The sequence below is a fragment of the Meles meles genome, chromosome 12 (assembly GCF_922984935.1).
Source record: "Meles meles chromosome 12, mMelMel3.1 paternal haplotype, whole genome shotgun sequence".
NCBI classification, from domain to species: domain Eukaryota; kingdom Metazoa; phylum Chordata; class Mammalia; order Carnivora; family Mustelidae; genus Meles; species Meles meles.
In genome coordinates this window covers 54,941,520-54,967,797 of record NC_060077.1, presented here as the reverse complement: position 1 = coordinate 54,967,797, position 26,278 = coordinate 54,941,520, and the positions used below count along the sequence as shown (strand labels likewise).

At 36.8% G+C, this 26,278-nt stretch overlaps 1 protein-coding gene across 1 annotated transcript in view; it reads left to right on the top strand.

Moving 5' to 3' along the window:
* DSC1 (desmocollin 1) overlaps window positions 1–25,626 on the top strand; it is a 29,816-nt gene extending 4,190 nt beyond the window's left edge. The window contains exons 3-16 of the mRNA XM_046025358.1: window positions 605–807; window positions 2,004–2,123; window positions 2,931–3,086; window positions 9,163–9,307; window positions 10,685–10,851; window positions 11,278–11,412; window positions 11,972–12,157; window positions 13,945–14,204; window positions 14,284–14,426; window positions 18,414–18,626; window positions 20,241–20,480; window positions 22,023–22,141; window positions 23,480–23,734; window positions 24,843–25,626. Of these exons, the coding sequence (XP_045881314.1) occupies window positions 605–807; window positions 2,004–2,123; window positions 2,931–3,086; window positions 9,163–9,307; window positions 10,685–10,851; window positions 11,278–11,412; window positions 11,972–12,157; window positions 13,945–14,204; window positions 14,284–14,426; window positions 18,414–18,626; window positions 20,241–20,480; window positions 22,023–22,141; window positions 23,480–23,734; window positions 24,843–25,040 (2,540 nt within the window). The 3' untranslated portion in view covers window positions 25,041–25,626. The remainder of the gene's footprint in view (window positions 1–604; window positions 808–2,003; window positions 2,124–2,930; window positions 3,087–9,162; window positions 9,308–10,684; window positions 10,852–11,277; window positions 11,413–11,971; window positions 12,158–13,944; window positions 14,205–14,283; window positions 14,427–18,413; window positions 18,627–20,240; window positions 20,481–22,022; window positions 22,142–23,479; window positions 23,735–24,842) is intronic.
* The last annotated feature ends 652 nt before the right edge of the window (window positions 25,627–26,278 follow it).

Genomic DNA, 26,278 nt, shown 5'->3' with positions numbered 1-26,278 from the left:
CCAAGGCAGACATCATTTTGCCCAGTGCTTTGAAGTTCTAAATTAATTCATTGCCTCATACCTTCTAAAAGTACGTAAAAGAGAATAGAACCTGTGCTCTATAGACATACAGCAAATATGCTAAATATATTAAATATGAATCTGTAAAGGAAATATTTTGATAACAACCCCGTTATATACTAAGTCTTACTGAAGTATAGACTGGTTTTCTTTCTTTTTTGCAAGATAGCTTTAGTTATAAGATGGTTGCAGACTTGTTTCAAATCTGAGACCATACCAGTAACACTACATATAAAATGATAAATTTGTATGTATATGTACAAACCCATAAGCAGGAATTAAAGTGGAAACAATAAATCCAGGGACACTAACAAAATATTTTATATCTCTTCACAAATTAATGATGAAAATAATGGAAGCTATGACTCCATTTATTTAATTATTTAATTTCCATGGCCCCTCAATTTTATAATAATAGTTACTCAACAACCTCCAAGCATCACCTCCCTCTTTCTGCTTCTCATGGACTGTCAGTTGTCATTCCTGTAAAACTTGTTCTATTCCTGTTTTATTTTACGAATTGCTGCCAATGTCTTCCCTGCAGTGAATCTGAAGGAATGTTTCCCATCCACCAGTCGAATCCTGTCCAGCGACCCTGACTTCAGGATTCTAGAAGATGGCTCCATTTACACAACACACGACCTCATTTTGTCTTCTGAAAGGAAGAGCTTTTCCATTTTTCCTTCAGATGGCCAGAGCCAGGAACAGAAAAAGATAGAAATTGTACTGGATGTGAGAGGAAAGAAGGTATACGCTCTGCTTCCAAGAGGCCTTCATTTCGTAGACTTCCTTCCCCGCCAAAATCTCGGTTCCTGAATGCTTACTTGTGTGCTTATTCCCCTTCTAACTAACCTGGGCAAAGACTAGACGGTTTCAAGGAGTGGTAGAGCTATCTACAAAATGGTGTAAAAATGAACAGCTCTGCAGCCAGGGAGCAAGGTCAGAATATCAAAGGTTTCAGATAGTGCTTTGAGGTGTGGCAATTAGAACAACCAACCTGAGGAACAAGCAGGGCTGGGTCTAACACTCCGAGAAAACTGAGTCTGGTTGGAGGTGTGGGACTCCACCCTGAGTGGCTTTCTCCCAAGTGACTGTGGGTTTCAGTTGCTTTAAAGAGGTTGTCTATAGCTCACTCCCGCCGTAATAGAAAATGCCACGGGGTCCCTCTCTTCAGAGATTGACGTGTAGCCAGTCCACAGGCCTGGTTGGAATGTCCTGGCTCTAGGCTCATTCAAGTTCTTACCATGAGTGGTAGTGATCACAAGGTGGGAAGGGAGAAGTTTCTGAAATTCACAGAAATCTCACTTTAAGCAAAGTCCGCACCCTGAATAAGTCTTGTGGAATAACTTATTAATCAGTAATTTAATTTATGAGAGACTACTTCCCAGCTATATTCCTTTTGATTATAAGAATTCTTTACCAAATTTAGAATGTGCTTGCATTTTAATAGGCATGACACATATTACAAATTTAGGAGGAGTGTTATAAAACATTATTTCATATTTTCATATTATAGAGTTTCCACATCACATAAAATAAAATATACTTGAACGAACACTGACCTCTGTCTTTGCATAGTTCTACAAACGCTGTAGCCAGTATTTCAGCAAATATCGGTTGTACCACACCAAGTGGAATAAAATCAGTTTTTAGATATTTGTTAATGGATAATCTCTGTTTAGGGGGTTAATACTTCTCAAGATGGCATCTTTCAGCAATGCCCTACAAATCTCTGGTTGATTAACTGGTTAAACAGAATGAAAGTGGTTCTTACGTGTGTGTGCGCGCGCCTGTCTATCTTAATAAAAAACAAAAACAGTTTGGGCATTACCTGTGATATTATTATATGCAATCCCTACTTATTTTCTTCATGTTGGTGTACATGTGAAAATCATGGTTCCTGAGAGGCTGGGCTCTATTTCTTCGTCTCTCATCACATGCAGGTTCCCAAGAAGAGGCACGCCAGAGACACAATTCTCAAACGCAGCAAGAGACGATGGGCCCCTATTCCCTGTTCACTGATGGAGAACTCATTAGGTCCATTTCCACAACATGTTCAACAGGTGCATTTTTACCTCATTTGACTTTATATAGTATAGCTTGTTTACTTTTAAAACTTTCAGGGCTTTTACCTGTTTGTACTAATAAGGATCATCCATTCACCAGAACTAAAAAAATTAAAAATCGGTGTATTTTGTCACTTTCCTCCAGAAATCCTATTCTGCATTTACAAACAAGTTTCATATTTTGAGTTTCTGATGTTCTTAAATCACATCCAGATTCTCCTGAATAGTCCACCAGACTTCGCTGTTCTTTGCTCAGAGGACATGCCTACAGATTTTGCATAATTCAATTGTCCTCTTAATTCACACTTACCCTCACACACAAAAAAAAGACTGGTATTTTGGTTTACCAAAAAGGAGATGTTACTGCCAGCTAGCTGGAGTGTAATAATAGGCCAGCTTTGAAATTAGGACTTAATGGTGGGTGGGAGGTTGCATTATTTTTAATTTTTTAAATCAGAACAGTTTCCACTTCAAATAACGCAAAACCTCTGAAATTGTTACTATACTTTATATAGGAATAAGAATGAAGTGACTAGAAATTGTGAAGGTATGTTCAACTCCAAGATCTTCCATAAATATGCAGAGAACTCAAAAGAATTGAGGATCAAATAGATGATCCAGTTTGTGGCTTTGCACATTGCTGAGTATGAGTAAGAGCCTGAAAAATATGGGATGGTGCATAAAGAAAAAGAATAGGTGACTAGGAAAGAGAGCAAGTGACAAAATTAAAGCATCACAACAGATCAGGTTGAGGTATTACCATAGCATATTTGTTATTTCACTAGCTTGTCACTTATGTTACAGGTCCAGTCTGATGCCGCACAAAACTACACCATCTTTTACTCCATCAGTGGACCAGGAGTGGACAAAGAGCCCTTCAATTTGTTCTACATAGATAAGGACACGGGGGACATCTTTTGTACGCGAAGCATAGATCGTGAGCAGTATGAACAGTTTCCAGTAAGATTATTGGATAATTCAGAATTATTTTTTCAGTTACGGTTTCTGTAATTTCAATACAGCTTATTTACATATTAATCATTTGGTTTAATATTTTAAATATCATTATTGTATGATGTAAACTTAACATTTCTATTAGCACAATTGATGAAGAAAGATAATGGATATCATAAGGGAAGAAAAGGGGAGAAAAGCTCTATAAAATAAAATGACAAATTTTAAAGGACAGGCTTTGATCTGTAGAACCCTGGGACAATAGTGACGAATTTTGTTGAGTTTGTAGTTCCCTATCATAACAGGTTTCAATTATTCTCCACCTGACAGTACATTATAAATCACATGAGAACTTTTTAAAAAATATTGATGCTTAGGTCACTTCCCAGAAATTCTGATTTAATTGTTCTGGGATGGGACCCCAGCGATTGAAAATTTGAAGTCACCCAACATAATTCTAAACATATAAAACTGAGGTTCACTGCTTTCACCTCTTGAATAATACTGTGCTCCTTTTCTTTTTTTCTCTCTGACTGTCCTCCAGCCATGAGAGCCTTGGATATCTTTTTATTTCTTTAGTAATCCAGAATAAGTTTACCAATTTCTCTTATTCTATCTAATTTGACCCAAAGTAAAATTCAAGCTCTTCAGAAAATTAAATCCTTTCTTTTTTCTGTTTCAAACTTCACATATCTTCTTAGTGTTGAGGTCTAACCTGACATACAGAAGAAATTCACAGTGAGTTTCAGGGAAATGGTGAATTAAGTTGTTTAAGTGCTTGGATTCTTGAATTAGAAGTGAGTGTAATCAAAGAACTCTTTGTTAAATGAGTCCATAGAAAGGAAAGTTATCTCATACTTGGATAGTCCAGAAATTAACATCTTAGCAGATATCCAAAAGATAAGCAGGAACTGGTAGCCACACAAAGGCAACCATGAAAGAAGTGAATGACTAGGGTTGGGGGGCGGGTAGAGACCCTGTCCTAAGGATGTCAAAGCACTGGATAAGGTGGTGAAATTTTTAGAACTTAAATGTCCCACTTTAGGGATTTTATAATTAAATTAAGTGTTTGGATTAGAATAAAATATTATCTTTATAATTTTATGCTCCCACCCAAATTCTCTGAATAAACATACTTTATTCATAATAATATCAAATTATTACTTTAAGAAATACCTTACATAGATTCTAATAGGAGAGGTATGTTAAGCATCATTGCAAACATTTTGATCAAGAAACCATAAAAAGTTGATAAATATATAGATATAGGCATGTGTGCGTGTGAATATGTAAATTCTATGACCTCCCCCTTTTTAAAGATTTTGTTTATTTATTTGTCAGAAAGAAAGGAAGGGAGAGCACAAGCAGGGGGAGTGGCAGGTAGAGGGAGCAGCAGACTCCCTTCTGAGCAAGGAGCCTGATGCAGGACTCAATCCCAGGCCCCTGGGATCATGACCTGAGCTGAAGGTTGATGCTTAATCAACTGAGCCATTCAAGTGTCCCTCTGCCCCTTTTGTAGATCCATTATAAGAAGAAAAGATCTAACACTAGTAGTCACTCCTAAGGAGAAATAATAAGCTGCCTGCTCTGAATGCTGCAAAGTACATTTCATTTCTTAGTCTGCTGATAACATCTTGTTTTTGGATTTTTGAAGTCTTCAGCTGCTTCTCACTGGATCGTCGCCAGAGAACAGAAGGAGAAAATAGTTTTATTTATAAAAAGGGGGTGGTTCCAGGGTGGCACAGTCGGTTAAGCGACTGACTCAGGGTGGTGATCTCAGGATCACGAGACCGTGCCCACCTGGGGCTCTGTGCTCAGCACAAAATAGGCTTAAGATTCTCTCCCTCTCCTTCTGCCCTTCGCCCCGTACTCTCTATCTCTGAAATACATAATAAGTAAATCTTTAAAAAAAAAATAAAAATAAGTTACATTGGTGTGCCAGGCTGGCTCAAGTAGGTAGAGCATGTGACTCTTGATTTTAGGATTGTGAGTTCAAGCCCAATGTTGGATGTAGAGAGATTACTTTTTTAAAAAAGTTACTTTGCTATTTTTTAACATCTTTTAAAGGACAAAAGAAATAAAATGGTTGGGAATTTATTCTTAATGTTGGGCTTCTGGATAATTTTTATTTCAAAATTACCCAGGTTTCTCTAGTTTCCATTAAATCATAGTTAAGATTGAATTGATATTAAGAAATACCACTTGCAAATTAGTAAGATTCATAAAGGGAAGTATAACAGCCAGATAAAAACATGATGAAACATGAAATCACTTGAGGCAATGAAGAATGGTAGCCTTCTCTGTCAACACAGAGGTGCAAATTAAAATAATACATCTTTGCTTTTCTGTCAAATTGATTTCACTTACTAACTTTACGTTGGAAAGCTTATTACTCTGGAAATTAGTAGATCTTCATTATCTGCCACTTTTTCTTTTAGGCTTGGATGAGTCACAACCTTCAAGAATCTGTTTCCTTCTCTATCTTACAGGCTACTAATAGTTGTCTTATCTACCTCAGAGCTGTTGCAAACATTAAATACACAAATTAAATATTGGTAAAATCAGTATGAAAACCATACATCTCTTTAATATTCTAGTGGTAGGTCACAAAATACACGTGCTCTAGGATTTTGTCCTCAAAACGGGATTTTTATGGGATTTCCAAATTTTTTGCATTTACCTAACCTATATAAATGTTATGTATTACTCAATTATTGTTACTTGAAATAATTTGATTTCATTAATTATTGGCACAGTTTGCCATGGGTCTAATGCAATACACATTCTCATTGTGCTCCTATTCTCCCTCTTGCCCCATGTTAGACTGTTTGATCTTGGCTTGTAAGTATTTTTCTGGATGAATCACATCATTATTGCAGTTTCAAGAGTTTGTCTTAAACCATTAAATTCACCTAATCTTTCAGGGCTATGTATACGTCCATTTTATCCAAGATTTTCAAAGAATTCTTATATAAGTAGAGGATTTTCTTCAATAATTCCAGGCTATTCTATGAAAGAAAGCATGTTTCTTTTTGAACATGTTTCTCTTTGAGTGTTTCTCTTTGAGTGTTGAGGAGAATCTGTATCTTTGTAAATACACAGGGAAAAATTGGTTTCAGGCTAGTCCCTTTCCCTTCTAACCAGAGCTTTATTATCTTGCAACATACATTGCTTTTTCAGCCACACAGTTGCACCCATTGTCTTTAAATGTATGTTGCTAATCACATTCTGTACCCACTCAGCTCTGGTGCCACTGCTCTCCTCCCACCTTTGCCCTGTCTACACTAGATATCTTTCTTTACAAGGTCAAACTCAGTTTCCCACTCCTGTTGGCAACTGTTTCCATCTTCCCAAAGATTAAAAAAAAAAAAAAAAAAAGAAAAGAAAAAGAAGAAGAAGAAAGGAGAGAAAGAAAGAAGAAAGAAAAAGAAAAAAAAAGAAAATTCAGCAAATTGTAGTGGGAAAGGGCTAAAAGAAATGAGATTCTTCAAGCTACAGAAGAATTCAAGGGAGAAACTATATATTAAAAATGCACAAGAAATTTAAATAATACTCTTCTAACTCAGCTAAAAATATGACTAATTTTAAAGTATAATGTTCTAATTGCAATATTCAAGTGAATGATTATTGCTTTCAGTATAAAATAATGTAAACTCTACTGTAAAACCAGTACTATTATTGAGTTTACCTCAATGACTAAATAAGAAAGTATTTAAATTAGTTTGTCTATTACAGGGACATAAATGGATTCTCCTAGGGAACTAGGCTATGCTTTAAAGTTTAGCTCTATTCCTAGTTTAGATCACCTCTATAGAACAATGATTTCAATTTTGATTTATTTTGGAGATACTTAGTTCATTATTAGTAAAAACAAACAAACAAACAAAAAAACCAATAAAACCACGTATCTGAAATAGTACCTGAAACAAAATCACCACATCTGAATCTGTGGAAGGTGAGATAAGATATTAACTTGTTGTTAAACATCAGGAAACACTATTATGTCAAATTACAAGTGATTGGTGGGAACTAGATGATCTTCATTTCTGATGAAGAGAAGCACTAGTAAGAAGTTGTGTAAATTATAGCAGGATGGACTCAAGTTAGATAGGGAGATATTTTAATACCAATGTGATAAAGTAGAAGAATTCATTATAAGTGATTCTGTGGAGAATGTTTATGATATGTTTTTACAAAGGGCCATTTTTTAAAAGATTTTATTTATTTATTTGACAGACAGAGATCACAAGTAGGCAGAGAGGCAGGCAGAGAGAGAGAGGAGGAAGGAGGCTCCCTGCTGAGCAGAGAGCCCGATGCAGGGCTCGATTCCAGGACCCCGGAATCACAACCTGAGCTGGAGGCAGAAGCTTTAACCCACTGAGCCACCCAGGCGCCCCACAAAGGGCCAATATAAAGGGAAGTTTGTCTTTCTGAAAAGGAAAGATGGATGGAATTGAGTGGGGAAAGCTATTTATTGAAGAATTACCTACTCGGGCACTGTGTTGGGTGCTTTGGTATGTCTCAGGCTTCATCCCTAAGGACAGTTGTCATCTTATAGAGACATAACATAATTTTGTAGTTTTCTGTAGCTAAGAATCTCAAATGGCAGTGGCTTAAAGAAAGAAAAACTCATACAAAATCTGAGGGGAAAGGAAGAGATGGATAGGAAAGCTGAGTAGTGTGACATCCGAACAGGACGGTGGTGATGAAAACCATGGTGCTTTTGCTGAGGATGGTGAGCTGGAACACTGCTGTATTTCCACTCTGCATTCAGAATTTATTGGGAATAAGATCTAGTGATCAGACTGGTGGAAATCAAAGTATGAGTTTTATTACCGACAAAGTCTACCTGGGGATTGTTTGGGGAAACGCAAATAGGGAACAGAAAGAACATGGTCATTTCAATACCATCCATCCCAGAGATTGGAGTGGAAATTTCTTCCCTTCCAGACAAACTGTGAAGATGCAATGTTGCCTTTTAACAGGAGTGGGGATTTTGTGGTTACTTTGGTAGATGATACAGAGATCACTGAAGAATCTAGTTAGGTAATATCAGGATTACAATTGTACTTTGTGGAAATGACTCTTGAGTGCTGCAGATATTGGAGAAGGTCAGTTAGGACAATTGCAGGAAAGTTGGTAGGAAAACATGTAGAATACATTCGGAGTCTCATGAGAATGATGGCATTAGGAATAAAAAAGAGATAATGAGTGGCAGGGACACAGAAATGCCAGCATCTCTAGAACTTGGCAACTGACAGATAAGGTTAATGAAAGACAAGGAGGAGGGGGATACCTGGAATTTTAACCCCCATTCATTTTGGAAGATGGTTATGGTAGGAAAATCAGGAAGAATTGACCAGTGAATAACTGAAGTAATACAGAATCCACCTTGGGCACATTTAGTTGGTGCTGTTAGTAAAGAAAATCTGTTTAACTCAACCAGTATTTATTGAACACTTACAATGCATAAACCACATAAGAAGAGTACAGAAATAAATTGATGGTCTTTGAAAGAAAAGGACATTAAGTCCTGGCCTTTGGAACCAGCATATACCATTTTGATATGACATTTGGAATCTGTGTATGATTTTATTGGCACTTTTATTACACAAGAAATATGTTTATGATAGAATAATGAGAACATGCAGGTAAACAGAGAAAAGAATTGATCATTGAATGCCTGAAGACCATTGATTTCTATTTACACATGTTGGCAAATCCACAAATAAACTGAATCCTATTTTTTAAAACTCTAATAAAATACTTTTTATTAGCATAACTGGGGGAAATTTACATACAATCTAACAAGCGGAAGGGTATGCGGTTAATTCAGAGAACAGAGTGGTTCCATTTAGCTGGAATGCGTGGTCCTCGGGAGAATCACATGAACGCTGCACAAGGATTGAAGCCATATGGCAGCATTGACTGTGCTAGTGCATCTTCCAACGCCCAAGTTCTTAGCTACATATTCTTTCACGCATGGCTTATTAAACATTATGTCTTTCCCCAACCGCTGGACTTAATTTTGTGCATAATATATCATTTGCAAACAAGCTGACGGTGCTTGTCTCCCCTTCAGCTCTACGCCTATGCCACAACAGCAGACGGTTATGCCCCGGAGTACCCACTCCCATTGCTGTTCAAAGTTGAAGATGATAATGATAATGCTCCATATTTTGAAAACAAAGTGACTATCTTCAGTGTGCCTGAAAATTGTAGAACTGGTAAGTCCACCTCTCAGGAAAAAACTAGATTTTTGCTTTGATTAAAATCCTCAGTAATGTTGTAACACAATTATGCAAAAACATTTAACAATGCTTGAATGTCAAAGATATTCTATATAAAACTTTGTAATCTTCGGAGATCATAAATTTTTCAAAGGCAAACTTTTTTGTGCTCATTTTTGTTATGTGCAGGTACAAGGCAGCTAATATGGGAAATTACCAACTTTGTTAGATTAATCCACAATGCATATGAGTGTGTTACAGACAAATTCTATTCCTATTTTATGTTTTGACCATGTACATAGGCATCACAGACGCATTCATAAAGCAATAAATAATTGGAATCTTTGTAAAGTTTCAAGACATTTTCAAAGACCCAGAAATAAATCATCTCATGGAAGTGTTTATCTGACTTATAACAATATACATATACATTTGCTTGGCATATTTTCCAAACAAATTTAAAAAAATGATAAACCAGTTTAATGTTATAAACAGCCAAGATTGTGACCTAGGCACAAGAGTATCCAGTTTATTTTGAAAATAAAAAAGTTACAGGAAATGCCTCCTCCATTCTCTTGTCATTGTGTCTATATGCATGTTTAACATTGTTCTTTCATAGTTATTGATTGCTAAAGTAACATTTCTCATACTCTTCTGGGCTGTAAAGCTTATCGAAATGATACTTAAGATTGCTATACAATGTTTGTCTTACATATATTAATAATTATTTGCATATATTAACAATTCAGGAGATTTATTGAAATATCAAGGTATAAATTCTTTGTTATCATATTCAAAGCTGTACTATTCCTCTCATAACATTATCAAGTTGTCCCATAAAAGAAGTGAGACAGGGGGCGCCTGGGTGGCTCAGTGGGTTAAGCCTCTGCCTTCGGCTCAGTTCATGGTCTCAGGGTCCTGGGATCAAGCCCCAAATCAGGCTCTCTGCTCAGCAGGGAGTCTGCTTCCCCTTCTCTCTCTGCCTGCCTACTTGTGATCTCTCTCTGTCAAATAAATAAATGAAATCTTAAAAAAAAAATTAAAAAAAAAAAAAAGAAGTGAGACATGCAAAGAAGATCCCATCCAAAAATGACCTGTGAACTGGGGTGGTGGGTTGGAGGGAAGAATTGGAGGACCACGCTAACCGAGGGTGGGGTGGATATTCTCAGACATGTGGAATATTAACCCTGTTATTCAGAATACCCACATAATGAAGGGGAGCCTGGAGTTTGGGAGAGCATTTAAGACACTCCATCTGTTTGTAAAATCAATATACTTGTCATTTTGGGGAGAATACGCTACAACCTTACCTTCTTTGTAATTCAATTTTATGGCTCTTTTAAGATGTTGACAATATGGGATTTTTCTGAACAGGAACTTCAGTGGGACAAGTGACTGCCATAGACCTTGATGAACCAGACACTCTCCATACTCGTCTGAAATATAAAATCTTACAGCAAATCCCAGATCATCCAAAGCATTTCTCGATACATCCGGATACAGGTGTCATCACCACAACTACACCTTTACTGGATAGAGAAGTAATGAACTGATTAATTTTAGAATCACTAAGCTATGTTTATACTCATAATGAACTCCCAGAGGAGTCTGGCCACCTCCCCAGGTTGTTTCCATACAGCCTGTGCTTAGGGTTTCTCTGGATACCTCCTTTGTGTTTAAGGAGATTTGGGGAAAGCACAGGTATTAGGCAAGTTCTCATGAAGATCATTGACCTGATGTGATGTGTGGATGCAAAATAGCTTTAAATTTTGAAATTTTATGGTAGACATATCCGGTTTCTATTGCACTGACTAGCCAATCTCTTATTCTTATTTATATTTATATATTTTTAAAAAATCAAAAAAGAACGTAAAATCATGAGAGCCTATTCAGTGGCAATGAGAACCACTAGCTATAGGAAATAGATGTGTTCATCAATGTACCTTTTTCTTTCTTTTTTTTTCCAGCATTGTGATACATACAAGTTAATAATGGAAGTGCGAGACATGGGGGGCCAACCTTTTGGTTTATTTAATACAGGAACAATTACTATTTCACTTGAGGATGAAAATGACAACCCACCATATTTTACTGAAACTTCTGTGAGTATCTCTTTGTATTCATTTACCTAGGTTCTTTCACTTCAAAAAAACGCACAAGAATTTGGTAGTTCTGTGAGATTCCATATTTTGGTTTTAAGAGTGACCACTTACAGATAACATGCAAAAAAAAAATGATTTCTGAAAAAATAATTGAAGAACTAGTTATTTCTAAATGCTAGGGAAAAAACTACTCTCTTGGCTATCAAAGGGCTTCTTAGCTCTTGATGTTGTTCATGTATTCACCATTCTCTTGGATGCCAAGTTCTATTATTGGATGCCTTGGATTTAAATTTATTTTATAGAGTGCAGGAAAAGAGGTCCTCTCTCTCTGGTATCCTTTGCAATTCAACTTCCTACGATGAAAAAGAGACTAGCTTTATATCCTCTGCTTTGCTGGGACAGCAGTACATACAGTGTGGACCTCCCATTATCTATATGCAGATTCTCCCAGCATCATGTATGAGGGAACTTTCCCTTAGGAAGTACATAGTACAAGAAGTATATATAGGAAGATACTTCCAGGAAATGAATTTATCATAACAAGAGGCAATTGTTTTAGTATTTTACAGAAGTAGAAGAAAACAGAATTGATGTTGAGATTTTACGAATGTCGGTACATGACCAGGACTTGCCAAACACTCCTCACTCAAAGGCTGTCTACAAGATCCTACAGGGAAATGAAAATGGAAACTTCAAAATTAGCACAGACCCAAATACGAATGAAGCAGTCTTGTGTGTTGTCAAGGTAAACAACAATAAAACAATCAAGCAATACTTTAAAAAATACTAATGTACACTTGGACATTGATTTCTATGTATCTATATCCTATGTACTATATATCTCTCCAGTAATTTCTGTATATATATGACTAGAGAATTGCAATGTAATGCTGAAATGATTTACATTTGTTTACTTAAATTTTATTATTATTATTATTATTATTATTTTACCCTCATTTTTTTCTTAGAAGATGGGCATTGCAGGCAAAAAACACATTGTTCTGCAGATGAAGAAAACCCAAGCAAAGAAATACTGTACTAGTAATCAGATATTGTTCTTAGAAGGAGTCTTAGACAGCCACTTGATCTTTAATTTTATGGAACACACGAAAGAGAGAAATGGAAGAATCACTACTGGAAATCAAACCTCTTGCCTTTTCAATTGCTTTCATGCTCATATTATACTTTTTTTTTTTTAAGGTTTTATTTATTTATTTGACAGACAGAGATCTCAAGTAGGCAGAGAGGCAGACAGAGAGAGAGGAGGAAGCAGGCTCCCTGCTGAGCAGAGAGCCCAATGCGTTGCTCTCTGGATCCCAGGACCCTGAGGTCATGGCAGAGGCTTAAACCACTGAGCCACCTAGGTGCCCTCATATTATACTTTTACTTCTCTATGCTGTGTAACACAAGCTATTTATTAACTATTTAGCAACTATTGCCATTAATCCTCCTATATTTGAAGTAGCCAGCACTTTGGGATTTTAAAAAAGCAGTCGCAATTAGTACCACCCAGAATGATAAACTAAATCTGGCTCCTTTCTCCCTTCCAAGTATTAACCAGGACTGACCCTGCTTAGCTTCTGAGATTGGATGAAATCAGGCATATTCAGGGTGGGAACCAAGACATAATTGGTTCCTTTCTATGCATTGCCTTTCCTACCCTCTAACATATTTTCCCTGATTAATATCTTAGGGAGAGTGGATTTTCTTAAAAGCTACAGACACAAGTTGTACTTTCCTCCTATGATTTTTGGAAAATGCCCCTTCATTTTTATGTTGCTTATTCTTTTTCTCACTCTCTTTTTCTTTTTTTCCCTGGAGTTTTTTGTTTGTTTCTTTTTTATTATTTTTGGGAGGGTTTCTTTCTCTTTCTTTCTTTCTCTTTCTCTTGCTTTCCTCTTTTTTGTTATCTTGATGGATTTTAATCTCTAATTGTTTAACCATTATTTCAACATTCTTTCTTCTTATTCAGCTCAGGACTGCGTACTTTGATTAGGAGCTATATAAACTCAAATATGATAATTTTTTTTAAAAAGCCCTAAAAATAATGTGCTTCCAAAAGATGCTGCTAGATAGTATCACTATAATTTTTACACATACACTCAGAGTAACTGCTCCATTATAGCTGAATCTCATGTCCCAGTGGGCTAATTATTTTATATACTTCTTATACTCTTTATATACTTCTGTTGTCTCAGTTATCACTATTCTCCTACTTGATAAATTTGAATTTATTCACTTATTTTGTATTTCTATTAATATTTAAACTTGTAATGAAAAAAACTAAAGGCAGGATCTTCCCAAAGAAAAGTGAGAAGAGAAATTGGTTAAATCATCAATAATTTTGCATTTGATAGCATTTCTCATTATAGGAAGTCAACCATTAGTCTTTAAGCACATTAGCACCTGCTTTTGGTAACATTTTGTACACAAAAGTGATATTCCTTTTTGTGCTAAAATTTGGAATCATAATTACAAGTCTTCTGTATAAAGTATTACAGATTGACTGATTAAAGTATGTTTATTAAACAGCCATTGAACTATGAAGTCAATCGCCAGGTTGTTTTGCAAGTTGGTGTCCTTAATGAAGCACAATTCACTAAAGCAGCGAATTCAAAAACTCCTACTATGTGCACTACAACTGTCACTGTTAAAATTAAAGACAGTGATGAGGGTCCTGAATGCCAACCGCCAGTAAAAGTTATTCAGAGTAAAGATGGCCTCCAAGTTGGACAAGAATTTCAGGGATACAAAGCATTGGATCCTGATACACGCAGTGGTGAAGGCTTAAGGTAAGCCTTCAAAATGATATGTTTTGAGATTATGTCCACTCTTTGGTTTGAGCATTTACATTTGATTTTTTAAAATTAGGTATAAGAAGATAGGAGATGAAGATAACTGGTTTGAAATTAATGAACACACCGGTGATTTGAGAACTATAAAAATACTAGATAGAGAATCAAAATTTGTAAAAAACGACCAATACAATGTTTCTGTGGTTGCAATGGATACAGGTAAGTGCAATTTTGTAGAAATAGAGGGTATATTTTTAAGGAAGTCTTGGGGTGAACTTTGTTTACTTTTGTATCAAAATTTAATGCAAAACAGATTTGCACAGATTGCTCAATTTGTTGGAGACCACCCAACGTCAGCTCCAGTGCATCAGTAATGAAAACTAGGAGAGGACGAATGGCCAAAGACACGGTGGCGTCCTCTAGGATCTCCATTGTTGTCAGGAGTACATACTTAGATGGTTATGTCTTGAACTTCCTGAAAGGATTTAGTCCTTCTAAAACAATTGGGTTCAACGTAGGTCTGTTTGAGCCTTTCTAAATGGACGTATCCTATTTCCTAAGAAATGGTCAAACAATGACTAAGTCTTTTGCTGTGGTTTGCAATCCTTCTCCAAGGTTAGTTAATTCTAGATCTTATGTAGTGGAAGAAATGTCCTTCAAATGTCACAAAGTAGTCATTTCCAAATCCTTCTGAACGCACACTCCTCATAGTAGATGACTTTTGAATGTGGACCAATGTAACGTATCCCCCAACAGTTTTGTTTGTTAGTTTTGCGATACCTGCCTGACTTAAGCTTTGATTGCTAAGGCATCTGCTTCAAAGATGCCTATCTGGAATAAACCTTGCCAAGCAGACAAGACATTGATTCAGACCACATCCCAGTAGCCCTACCAGCTTAGGCTCCTTTGTTTTAGAGATCTTGATTTCAGTAACTGACCCCTGGGGCAGCTTGTTTTTTCACTTCCAAGCTCTTTAAATTTCTACTCTTAGGCTTTAAATTCACCAGTAAAGACTGGACTCTAGAAACCCTCAACCCCGACTCTTGACCCCAATAAAAGGAGTATCCCAGGCTTGCTTTTTTTCTCCCTGACCCCCACATCCTCTCTGTGTGGCCCCAGGAGTGCCACGTAATTTCCAGGACTTGTAAGTACAGTAAAGCTTTTCCCCCCCAGAGTTTCCTGATAGTTGGGACAACTTGCAGTCATATAAGAACCACAAAGGCCAGTCTAGCCATAAGACTGGTTATCTACAGGCTGAGACCCACACACAGCAACCTCCCTATATTTACTAGTATGTTTGTATACATGTGCTAGTAGGTTAACATATGCCTCATAAAAATGCACAAACACTTGAATAGTACTATTTCCGTGTGCCAAAAATACTTCTGTTTCAACATCTAAAAGAAAAACTAAATGTAAATGTCCTTGTAAATATCATCACTTAACCACATGCATGTGAGCCTCCCTTCCTCTTGATACCTCTCACACAGACTACATTAAAACTACAGAACTACATTAAAAGTTCTTTCAATACAGGTAGAAAAAAAAAAACCCACTAAAGAATGCAGAAAACATTAGCTGAGAAATAATGTTGCCACCACTCTAAAGCCCTGGATGATTTTCTACTCCTGTAGAAGCAGAAGTGAAAGCGGAATGATTCCAGAGCACAATTATGATGTCAAAGAAGGATTTACATTTACTCATTTATTTCACAAATGTTAATAGTCTAGTGAGTTCCAGGTACTAGGCAAGTTACTATAGAAATTAGAATTCAGAAGATAAGTCAAATTCTCACATGATATGAATGAAAGGATTACTGTATTCTCATAAGAGGTTCTTGGTATGACAACTTTCCCCATAAAAGATTCTATGGATATCGCAAGTAGAAATCAGTTAAGAGCTGCCCCTCATTTCACAGAAATGAGAAGCTTAGTGATAGGAAAATGAAATACTATTTGAGGAGAAGGAAAATATAGACAGTAGAAATACTGTCTTTTTGTCACTAAAAACATAAGGAAATGAAATGCCAAATCTGAACTGTAAGAGTCTATGTCCCAGGCTCATGGATAATCTGCGTGTGCTCACAAAGAAGTAAAGACATGGATGTTATACATTTTAATGTAAGACCACATGGTGACATCAATGTTTTTGTTTATTTTCATAAACAAAATGAATATATACTTTCAAAGGGCCAAATATATTAGTAATTACTTATATTTCCGGATGAATGTTTAGTTTTGGTGCTCATAAATATTTCAGGATGATGACCTAAGCATTCTTTTAGCTTTCTTTGAATCCAATTTATTTACTTCTGCTTCTTGTGTCAGTCTTCTTTGTCAAGCAGATTGGTTTCTGTGCTGTCATGGCAGAAAGCACTGTTCCATGTACCCTCTGCCTAGTATAGCACTGCCCGTCCTGTTTGAAATTCGGTTCACTTAACTGCTTCAGATGAATGACAATGACATCTTCTGTGATTGTTTCCATTCATCTGTGTTCAGTTCTTCTGTTAATACCTCTTACATCTCCCTTCCCTGGAAATGATATGTTAATTATCACAAGTAATGTATCTTTTCTATAAAAGGGTGTTTCACTGTTTCTCATTTATCTTATGTTCCTCTATCTAGATTAATTGTGCTAATTAACACATCTTTGTTAGTTTGCTGATTTTGAAGTTGTTACTTGTATTCAAATTTACCTACAAATTTCTGGCAGTATCAAAATATTTATATCCTGTTGCACATTTCTTATTGGAAGAGCTGTAAAAAAAAAAAAAAGAAAAAAGAAAAAAAAAGAGCTGTAGCTCTCTTTTATTTCTAGATATTGTAAAATTTGTTTAGATAGAATAATTTTGGAAAAGATATATACAATAGTGGCCTTTTATAAAGTAATTAATTTAAAAATAAATTTTAATACATTAATTTTATAGTTATTCAACAACAAATAATCACTGAAATATACTACAATATATGGCTTAAGTGTTATTTCAAAGTAAAAATGGATTATATTTGCATATGATTTATAGTGGTCTTTATGATAAATGCTAAATTTATCTAATGCTTCAAATTTAGAAGCAAAAAATGAGAAACTATCAATTATTTTTCTGCTTATTTCAATTTTGAGAGCTTACGATTTATTCTAGTTTATTATCTTACACAAATGGTAAAATCTAGACATCTTTTTTGAACTTCATTATCTCTTAAACACAAATCATCGGCAATATTTTCATTAAAAATATTGAGACAGGGTGAAATGCTTTAAGCCAATAAGAGTGACCATCTGGAGATGAGTAATAGCTCCTATGGTCAAAACCATATTTATTGAATTAGGGAGGAGGTGCAAACTTATTTTTATGGTTTACCCTACAAAGATTTTTGGAAAGTATAAAACAGTAATTGCATTATGTTCAAGGTTTACTATGAAATTATAAGTCAGCCAAGAAATGCTAGGCAGATCAGTAGGTTCTCAAGACAAATATGACTTAGCTCTGAAGATGATAATGTTCACAGTTCAGCGAGTGAGTCAATGATGAGCAAAGTGTTCTGAGAAATCAAAGGAGAATATTGCTGCCACCGTCTACAAAAGTCACGACAAGTTTCAAGAGGAGGAGATATCTGAATGGATTCTTGGAGGATAACAAAGTATGATCAGGCAAAGAGAAAGAGAAAAGTATGCCCGGAAGTGGCAACAGAATGTACCAAAGCAGACAGGGAAGGGTGCGCCTAGTGGCTTAGAGGAGAAGTTTTAGAAAGTCTGGGAAAAGAGAATGTGAGGAAATGAGTCAGAAGAGGAAGTCAAGGAAGTTACTGATGACCTAAAGTGAAGTCTTTTTATATGCAGGATGAACAAATTCTCTTCACAAAGTAAGCTGTAAGGAATCAATTTTATTTTCAAGTGGCTCTTCTGTAGTGACATCGCTCATCATGTCATACCTTTTCATTTTAAAAAGCACCTCAAGATAACATCTGATAGAGCCATCAATCTTCAAGGAAGAGTCACTATTTTGTATTTGTAGTATCATTTCCTTATTTTGTAGTGTACATGTCACTATTTTGTATTTGTAGCAATGGTATTTGGGATCCCAAAGTGTGTGAAATTCAAGTTCGGACAGCCACTAGAAAGCAGATGTCAGCTGTGTATCACAGAGATGCCAAAAATAAGCTTTTAAGCAAAGAAATATCTTATTTTTTATTTTTTTATTTTTCTTAGATGGCAGATCTTGCACGGGAACATTAGTAGTTCTTTTGGAAGACTTTAATGATCACCCACCACAAATTGATAAGGAAGTGACAATTTGTCAGCATGATAAGGATTATGCTGTTCTGGAACCTGTAGATGCTGATGGACCTGAGAATGGTCCACCTTTTCAATTCTTTCTGGATAAGTCTGCCAACAAACTTTGGAATTTAGAAACAAAGGATGGTATGTAATTATGCTAAATCTTCTAATCAGTAGGAACTTAAGATGACTGATGGTTTTGACATTCACTTTAGCTCATTATGATAAATAAACATGCATTTTAGGAAATTATTTTATTGATCCCCAAAAAAGGATAATACCTTGCTTTTTAATTTTTTTTTTTAAACTTCTCATTAGCGTTTATTGAACCTCCTTCCACATGGCTTCAAGCTACCAGGACACAGCCCTCCTCCCCACTACACACACACTCTTAATGTTCTCTGCTCTTCCCCTGAAGAATCTGGCCTTCATGATGACAGGCTGTTTTGGGAGCTTTCCCTTCCCCCCAAACTTTGCAGTAGGCGGGGCACAGCACATCAGTGATAAGAACAACTCCAATTTTGTGTTTGGCAGCATTTACTGGTGTCGGTGCACTGACCAAGGTCCACAGTTTGTCAAGGTCACAGTTGGGCAGAGGCTCCAGTTCCTGTTTCAGGAGTAATGCCTCACACTAACTTTTCCAAAGTGACCTGAGTCATATTTGTCAAAGTTGATCGGGTGGTGACGCACGCTGCCCGCATCCCCCTGGCTTCCTGGGTGAATCCAGTGCTAGCCCACGTGGCTGTGGCTGTGGTTCCCATGGCCCCAAAGTTTCTGGGTCTTCCTCAGTCTGAATGGGGTGTTGGCAGCCCAGAGAAAAGAGCAAAAGTATGTTTTTAAAGCAATAGATAATACATTTAGTCTCTAGTTCCAAATATCTTTTAAGAAAACACATCAGTCCGTTTTAATATAGCATTTGAGTCATGTTAAGTATATATTAGTCTAATATAAATATAGAGCAATACTAATTCATTTTTTCTGGTTTTTCAAGAAATCAGAATCATTTTTAAGAAATAAAAAGCAGGGTGCCTGGGTGGCTCAGTGGGTTAAAGCCTCTGCCTTTGGCTCAGGTCATGATCCCAGGGTCCTGGGATAGAGTCCCACATCAGGCTCCCTGCTCTGCACGGAGCCTGCTTCCCTTCCCCTCTGCCGGCCTCTCTATCTACTTGTGATTTCTGTCTGTCAAATAAATAAATAAATAAAATCTTGAAAAAAAAAAGAAATAAAAAGCAGGGGTGGAGGGGAGGTACCTGGGTGGCTTAGTGGGTTAATCATTTGCCTTCAGCTCAGGTCATGGTCCTGGGGTCCTGGGATCCAGCCCTGCATACAGCTCTCTTCTCAGTGGGAAGCCTGCTTCTCCCTCTTCCACTCCCTCTGCTGTGTTCCCTCTCTCGCTCTGTCTCATTCTGTCAAATAAATAAATAAAATCTTAAAAAAAAAAAAAAGAAAGAAAGAAAGAAAGAAAGAAAAAGCAGGGCACCAGGGTAGCTCAGTAGGTTAAGTGTTGGTGGGACTTTTGATTTTAGTTCAGGTCATGTGTTCTGGACATGGAGTCGACTTAGGATTCTCTCTCTCCCTCTCCCTTTGCCCCTCCTCTCTCTGTCTCTCCCTCTCAAAAAAAAAAAAAAAAAAAAGAACCACTAGAGTTTTTCCTTAAGCTAAATTCTGCACCTTTTCTCCCCCACCCTACCCCAAGCATACCAAGTAGGATTAATATTGCAACTCAAAGTTTCAACACATATTCCTTTTTTGCTCTAGGTAAAACTGCCATTCTCCGTCAGCGGCAAATTCTTGATTATAACTATTATTCTGTGCCTATCATGATAAAAGATAGACATGGTTTAAATGCAAAACACATGTTAACAGTGAGAGTATGTGATTGTACAACCCCATCAGACTGTAAAATGAATATAAAAAATGTGAGAGATGTTAAGCCAAACATAATACTTGGAAGATGGGCTATTCTTGCCATGGTGTTGGGTTCTGCATTGCTGTTGTGTAAGTATAATTATCTAGAATGTGTTACTTGAAGGCTTATCTAATATTTAAAAATATATAAGGTGCTTCTTTATTTAATGACCTTTTATAGCCTTTGGTAAATGTGTCCTTTTAAAAAATCTTGTGTGTACTATATGACTGGGAGTTTTGATACAGAAGAAACATATCAGTAAGAGCAGATTAAACTTAAACTAGTTTATTTTCAGAGCTGTACCCTTAGTTCTTCCAAGAAGAAGGTATGAGACACAGTATAGATCATTTCCTTTCTTTTGAGCTCATTTTTCCACACGTAAAATAGAGAGGTTGGTTAAGATTCCCTCCCATACAAAACATAGTCTTTTAACCAGCCAAGTTTATGCAGAGGAAGAGTTAGTGAAGAGTACTTCCAAAATCCGCTTAGATGTTTATGCTTGCTGTTATTAATAAAGGGATTTAACATACATCTGAAGAAGACTCCAGTGAGGGGTGCCTGCCAGCTCAGTCAAAGGTACACATAACACTTAATCTCAGGATTGTGAGTTTGAGCCCCACGTTGGGTGTAGAATTACTTAAAAATAAATAAATAAACTTGAAAAAGAAAGAAAATTGGAATTATAAAAAAAAAAACTTGTTAGTGGAAAATGGTCATGGGGAGCTACTGAGGAAAAGTAATGCATGCAAAGAATGTTAAGATTTTGCATTCTGCAAACTTTTTTTCAAGATGCAAAAGTGTTGGATATCGTTGCCCACCCTTCTCTCATCTCTCCTTCCCACTCACCTTCCCTCTAGCCTTCCTTTCTTTTTTAGTCATTTATTTGACTACAGAACCTATTTGCATTTATAGGCTTTCCATGTAGTCTTTACTGTGTCCTAATTCATTGACTTGAGTTGCAGGTTAAATTGGACATTCCCCTTAGGAAAGTATTACACGTTCAAAAGTGGCCACAGATTTTAAGTAACTGCCTTTCATGTTTGTATTTATGCCTAATGCCCTTTGAATGTGTTCTGTATGGATTTGAATTATCAGTAATACTAACTTAAATTTCAATCAAAGGGAGTTACTATTTCAGTGTGGAGGAAAGAAGAGAAACATTTAAGTTGATTCTGGAGTTGGGAAGAGACCTGTTAATAAACTATGCTCAGTTCATCCTTCTTACTTTTAACTGATTTCTTTCTCATTTAGCCTAATAACATAATCTTAGTAAGACAGAGATGGTCTATATACTTTGTTTTAAATTTCATAACCCAAAGGGATCTTAATTTATGGAACAAATTCTTTAAAGTTCTGTGAAGAAACTTTTAAAAAATCATGATTTAAATGACCATGACAGACTATGGACTCTGAAAAACAACCTCAGGATTTAGAAGGGGTGGGGGGTGGGAGGTTGGGGGAGCCAGGTGGTGGGTATTAAGGAGGGCATGTATTGCATGGAGCACTGGGTGTGGTGCAAAAACAACGAATTCTTTTACGCCGAAAAGAAATAAAAATAAAAAAATAAATAAATGATATACACCAGCATGAAAAAAAATACTATTTTACTTCAATGCTTTTTTATTTTTTAGGTGTTCTATTTGCTTGTTTCTGTGTTACTGCTAAGAGAACAGTTAAGAAGTGTTTTCCAGATGTAGCCCAACAAAATTTAATTGTGTCAAACACTGAAGGACCTGGAGAAGAAGTGATGGTAAATTAAATTTCACTTTCATATGAATTGTATGGTGATCCAATGATAACAGCTGAGTATTACATAATGATAGTAATAATAATGGCAACTAATGTTTATTGAGCACTTACTATGCCAAGCAGAACTCCATGTGCTTTACATACATTAACTCATTTTTTAAAAAAGATTTTATTTATTTATTTGAGAGAGAGAGAGTGAAAGAGAGAGAGCATGAGCGGTGAGGAGGGGCAGGAGAGGGAGAAACAAACCCTCTGCTGAGCCAGGAGCACATGAGCCTCAATCTCAGAGCCCTGAGATCATGACCTGAGCCAAAGGCAGATGCTTAACAAACTGAGCCACCAGTCATCCCTGGATTAACTCGTTTAACTTTATAATTCTATTGTATTACTTTCATAGTGTAAGGGCCTATTTAGCCACAGCGATTCCATCCGGTTAAACAGTGATTTTGTTGTTTATGCAGTAAAACTTAAACTGTCCCTGCCCTCCCTCAACCCAGGGGAACTTAATTAAAAGCAAGTCCCGGAAACCAGTAGAATATGGTCGACCAGTCCCTGATAACAGAGCCCAAATACAAGGGCAGGTCAGGTCAGGCGGCGATAACAGAGCCCGAACGCAGGAATGAGTCAGGCCAGGTGGAGTCATCCAATCAGTGGGCACGCATACTGTCTCCCTACCTGCCAAGGAGTGTGGGCCCCGCCTTTTGGGCGCCAATTCTGACCAAGGTGATAGGCTAGTTCAAATAGCTACTATGGGGTGAATTGTAATTCAATTGGCCACCCATGAGTGACCTAACATGACTGTGCAGCTTTCTCTGTGTGTTGCAATCTCATTGGCCGCCTGTGTGTGACCAGGCTCAACCACATGGCCTTTGCTCTATAAGAGTTAGTCTGTGAGGCTGGGACGGGTTGCCCTTTCTGTAAGAGGCGGCCCCCAATGGTTGGTTTGATTCTCGATGCTTGGTGCGAAATAAAGCTTTGCTTGACCTTTGCTTTGTATCAGTCTTGTTCCTTTGATCACGGACCTATCACTGGGGGACCTATCGATAGGACTCCAAAGAATCATAAACTGGTGGTTCCTTGACTTAAAATCAAGTCTTCAATCGTATTCTTCTCCCTTTGTGCATGTCTGTGTTCAAATTTCACCTTACCCAACCTGAGTGTGGCCTCATCTAAATTTAACTAAACACATATGTGATGACCTCTTTTTAAACAAGATCACATTCTAAGGCACTGAGGGTTAGGACCTCAACATAATCAATTTTGATGGGAAAGAAAAATGAAAAGAAATTGTTAGTTTCGATTTGACTCACTTATTTTATAACTCTAACTTTACTTTCAGGAAGCAAATATTAGACTCCCCACACAGACATCCAATATTTGTGACACAAGCATGTCTGTTGGCACTCTTGGTGGCCAAGGAGTCAAAACACAGCAAAGCTTTGAGATGGTCAAAGGTGGCTACACTTTGGATTCCAGCAAAGGCGGTGGACATCAGACCTTGGAATCTGTCAAGGGAGCGGGACAGGGAGTAATGGAGGCTGGAAGATATACATATACCGACTGGCACAGCTTCACCCAACCTCGGCTTGGCGAGGTGAGTGCCAATGTCTTCGAGTTCATATTCCATGAAAGTTAAAAACGATTTTACTTTTTATTATTTTTTTAATGATTTTATTTATTTATTTGAGAGAGAAAGAGAAAGACAGACGTTGATAGTAAGAGTGAGCACAAGTGGGGAGGAGATGGTGAAGCAGGCTCCCAGCTGAGCAAGGAGCCCGATGTGGGGCTCCATCCCTGAACCCTGGGATCATGACCTGGGCGGAAGGCAGCTGTTTAACCCACTGAGACACCCAGAGGCCCCTAAAAATGATTTTAAATCAAGATTTCCCATAAGTTTTCCTCCTCAGGCACCTGGAACTCATCATCTTTTAAGTCCTTTAATTATCATAGATATGGATTTCAGGCCCAAGCCCAAACAGAAAAACGATCTTTTCAAGTTTAATTTTAAAAGTAAGGTTTACAAAACTGCATAACTGCCTAGGAGGGGCCTTATGTATACGCATTTAGGCTGTACAAGAGGACTGGTAGCTTCTTCCCTAAAAATTACTAGGAAAATCACTTGGAGTGAAAGATTTGTATAGCGTGATACATGGATCATAAATTATAAACATTTTTTAGTGTACTGAATCCTCTGTGTAGTCATAAAGGCCTGGCTATCAACGTCAACCAGATAAACTGTCAAGCTTTTATTTTGGGTTTTAGTTCCTTGTTTTAGGTTCAGATTAACCGATACGGGTTAATATTATCCAGTTGAATATATTCCATAATTGTCCCTATATAATTGTATATAAATGGAAGAATCATAGCCTATATGGGTTCCCCAAATATGTGAAGACCTACAAAGAGACATTGGAACTATACAGATCTTATGTTCAAATGGGAAATTGTAAGTTAGTTTTGTGATATGCGTGTATCTTTAATTTTCATAAATGTGTTCGCTAGGAGCATTTATATATCTGCTATATTTTCAGAATGAATATAATACAGACCAATCATGTGCATTTTTTATATGTAGGAATCCATTAGAGGACACACTCTGATTAAAAATTAAACAGTAAAAGGTAAATCAAAGACATTATTTTTATGCTAATATGTTTAGGTGTCTTTAAAAAAATAATAAAATGTGCTCTTTTTTGATACAGAAGGTGTATCTGTGTGGACAAGACGAGGAGCATAAACATTCTGAAGATTACGTGCGTTCGTATAACTACGAAGGGAAAGGGTCTATGGCGGGCTCTGTAGGCTGCTGCAGTGATCGGCAGGAAGAGGAAGGGCTTGAGTTTCTAGATTACCTGGAACCCAAATTTAGGACGCTAGCAAAGACATGTGTCAAGAAATAAATGTGTGTTTTAACAGAGAAACATCTACAAATGCCTATGCAGGAGTTCGTTGAATGTAAATTGATAGCAGCATCTGCTAATATTTTGTTTATTGGAAGTACACTTTGAGTCATGTATAGATAAGGATGCTATAAATACAAGGCTCCCTGAAATTCTCCTCGTCTCACGTAATTCCATATTCTCTAGAAAGAAAAGTCTCATGTGTTAATTTTCTTTTATACGCATGTATATATTGCCCTTTTCAGGACTCTACCAATGTGCATTCTTGCATCTTCTATTTGAAAACTTATGTTACTCTCTATGCTACGGAGGCGTGTGGTGGGAGAGCTGGGTATTGTCGAGGCTAATAAAAAAATGCATTTTAATTTGAGATGAAAATTAAATATTTTTCTTCAAAATTCTGGGGAGATTGTTCTTAGAAATAGTCTTAGAAACACTGTCTTTGGTGCCAGAGAATTGATTCCTCTACCTGAGTTGCTGTGTATTGAAGGACTGTTGTATTCTTTGGTCCAGTCTTCAGTTTGGGAATTAAGTACTCGTTTCTCACTACACTTTTCACACTGCGGAGATGCTCTCAGCACTGTCGCTTTCAGGAGTCTTCAGCGCTTGGTCCTTGGATTTCTGCCCATATGAATCCATATTCAGGTTCCTACAGCTTCTAGGTTTGTTGGAAAGGCATGGACCAGAACAAGCCCACAATAATATGAGCCAGAGATTTTATAAGGATCAGATGGGAGAATTTCCAAGAAAGAATTGCAACCTTGATGCCCATGGTGTGACTTAGACTCACAAATATGTTTTGTTTGTCCACCGGGATGTACTATTACCTTTTAAAAATACAAATACCTTGACAAGAGCATGCACTGTCTAGTTTGGCAGAGGCTCACCATCTTCAAGCATTTGTGAAACCAGCCTGGCAGGCATTAGACTTGCAAGCCTGACACATGGTGCTTAGCCTTTTAAATATGGTAAAAATGGAATGAGGATCCATATTGGAATTTAACACTCTGCCTACCTTGGTAATTACTTTAAGAAAATGGAAAATCAGAAATACTGAATTTCTAGCATGTAAATGTTAAAAGAGGGAAATCTATGAAAGCAACACTCAACCAAACATTTGTTGAATGATGGATAAATGAATGAACACATGAGTTAATAAATTATTTTGAATGTGTAACATTTTAATAGGATATTATAGTGTATTAATTTAGAAAGCAGCTATATATTTAAATAACATT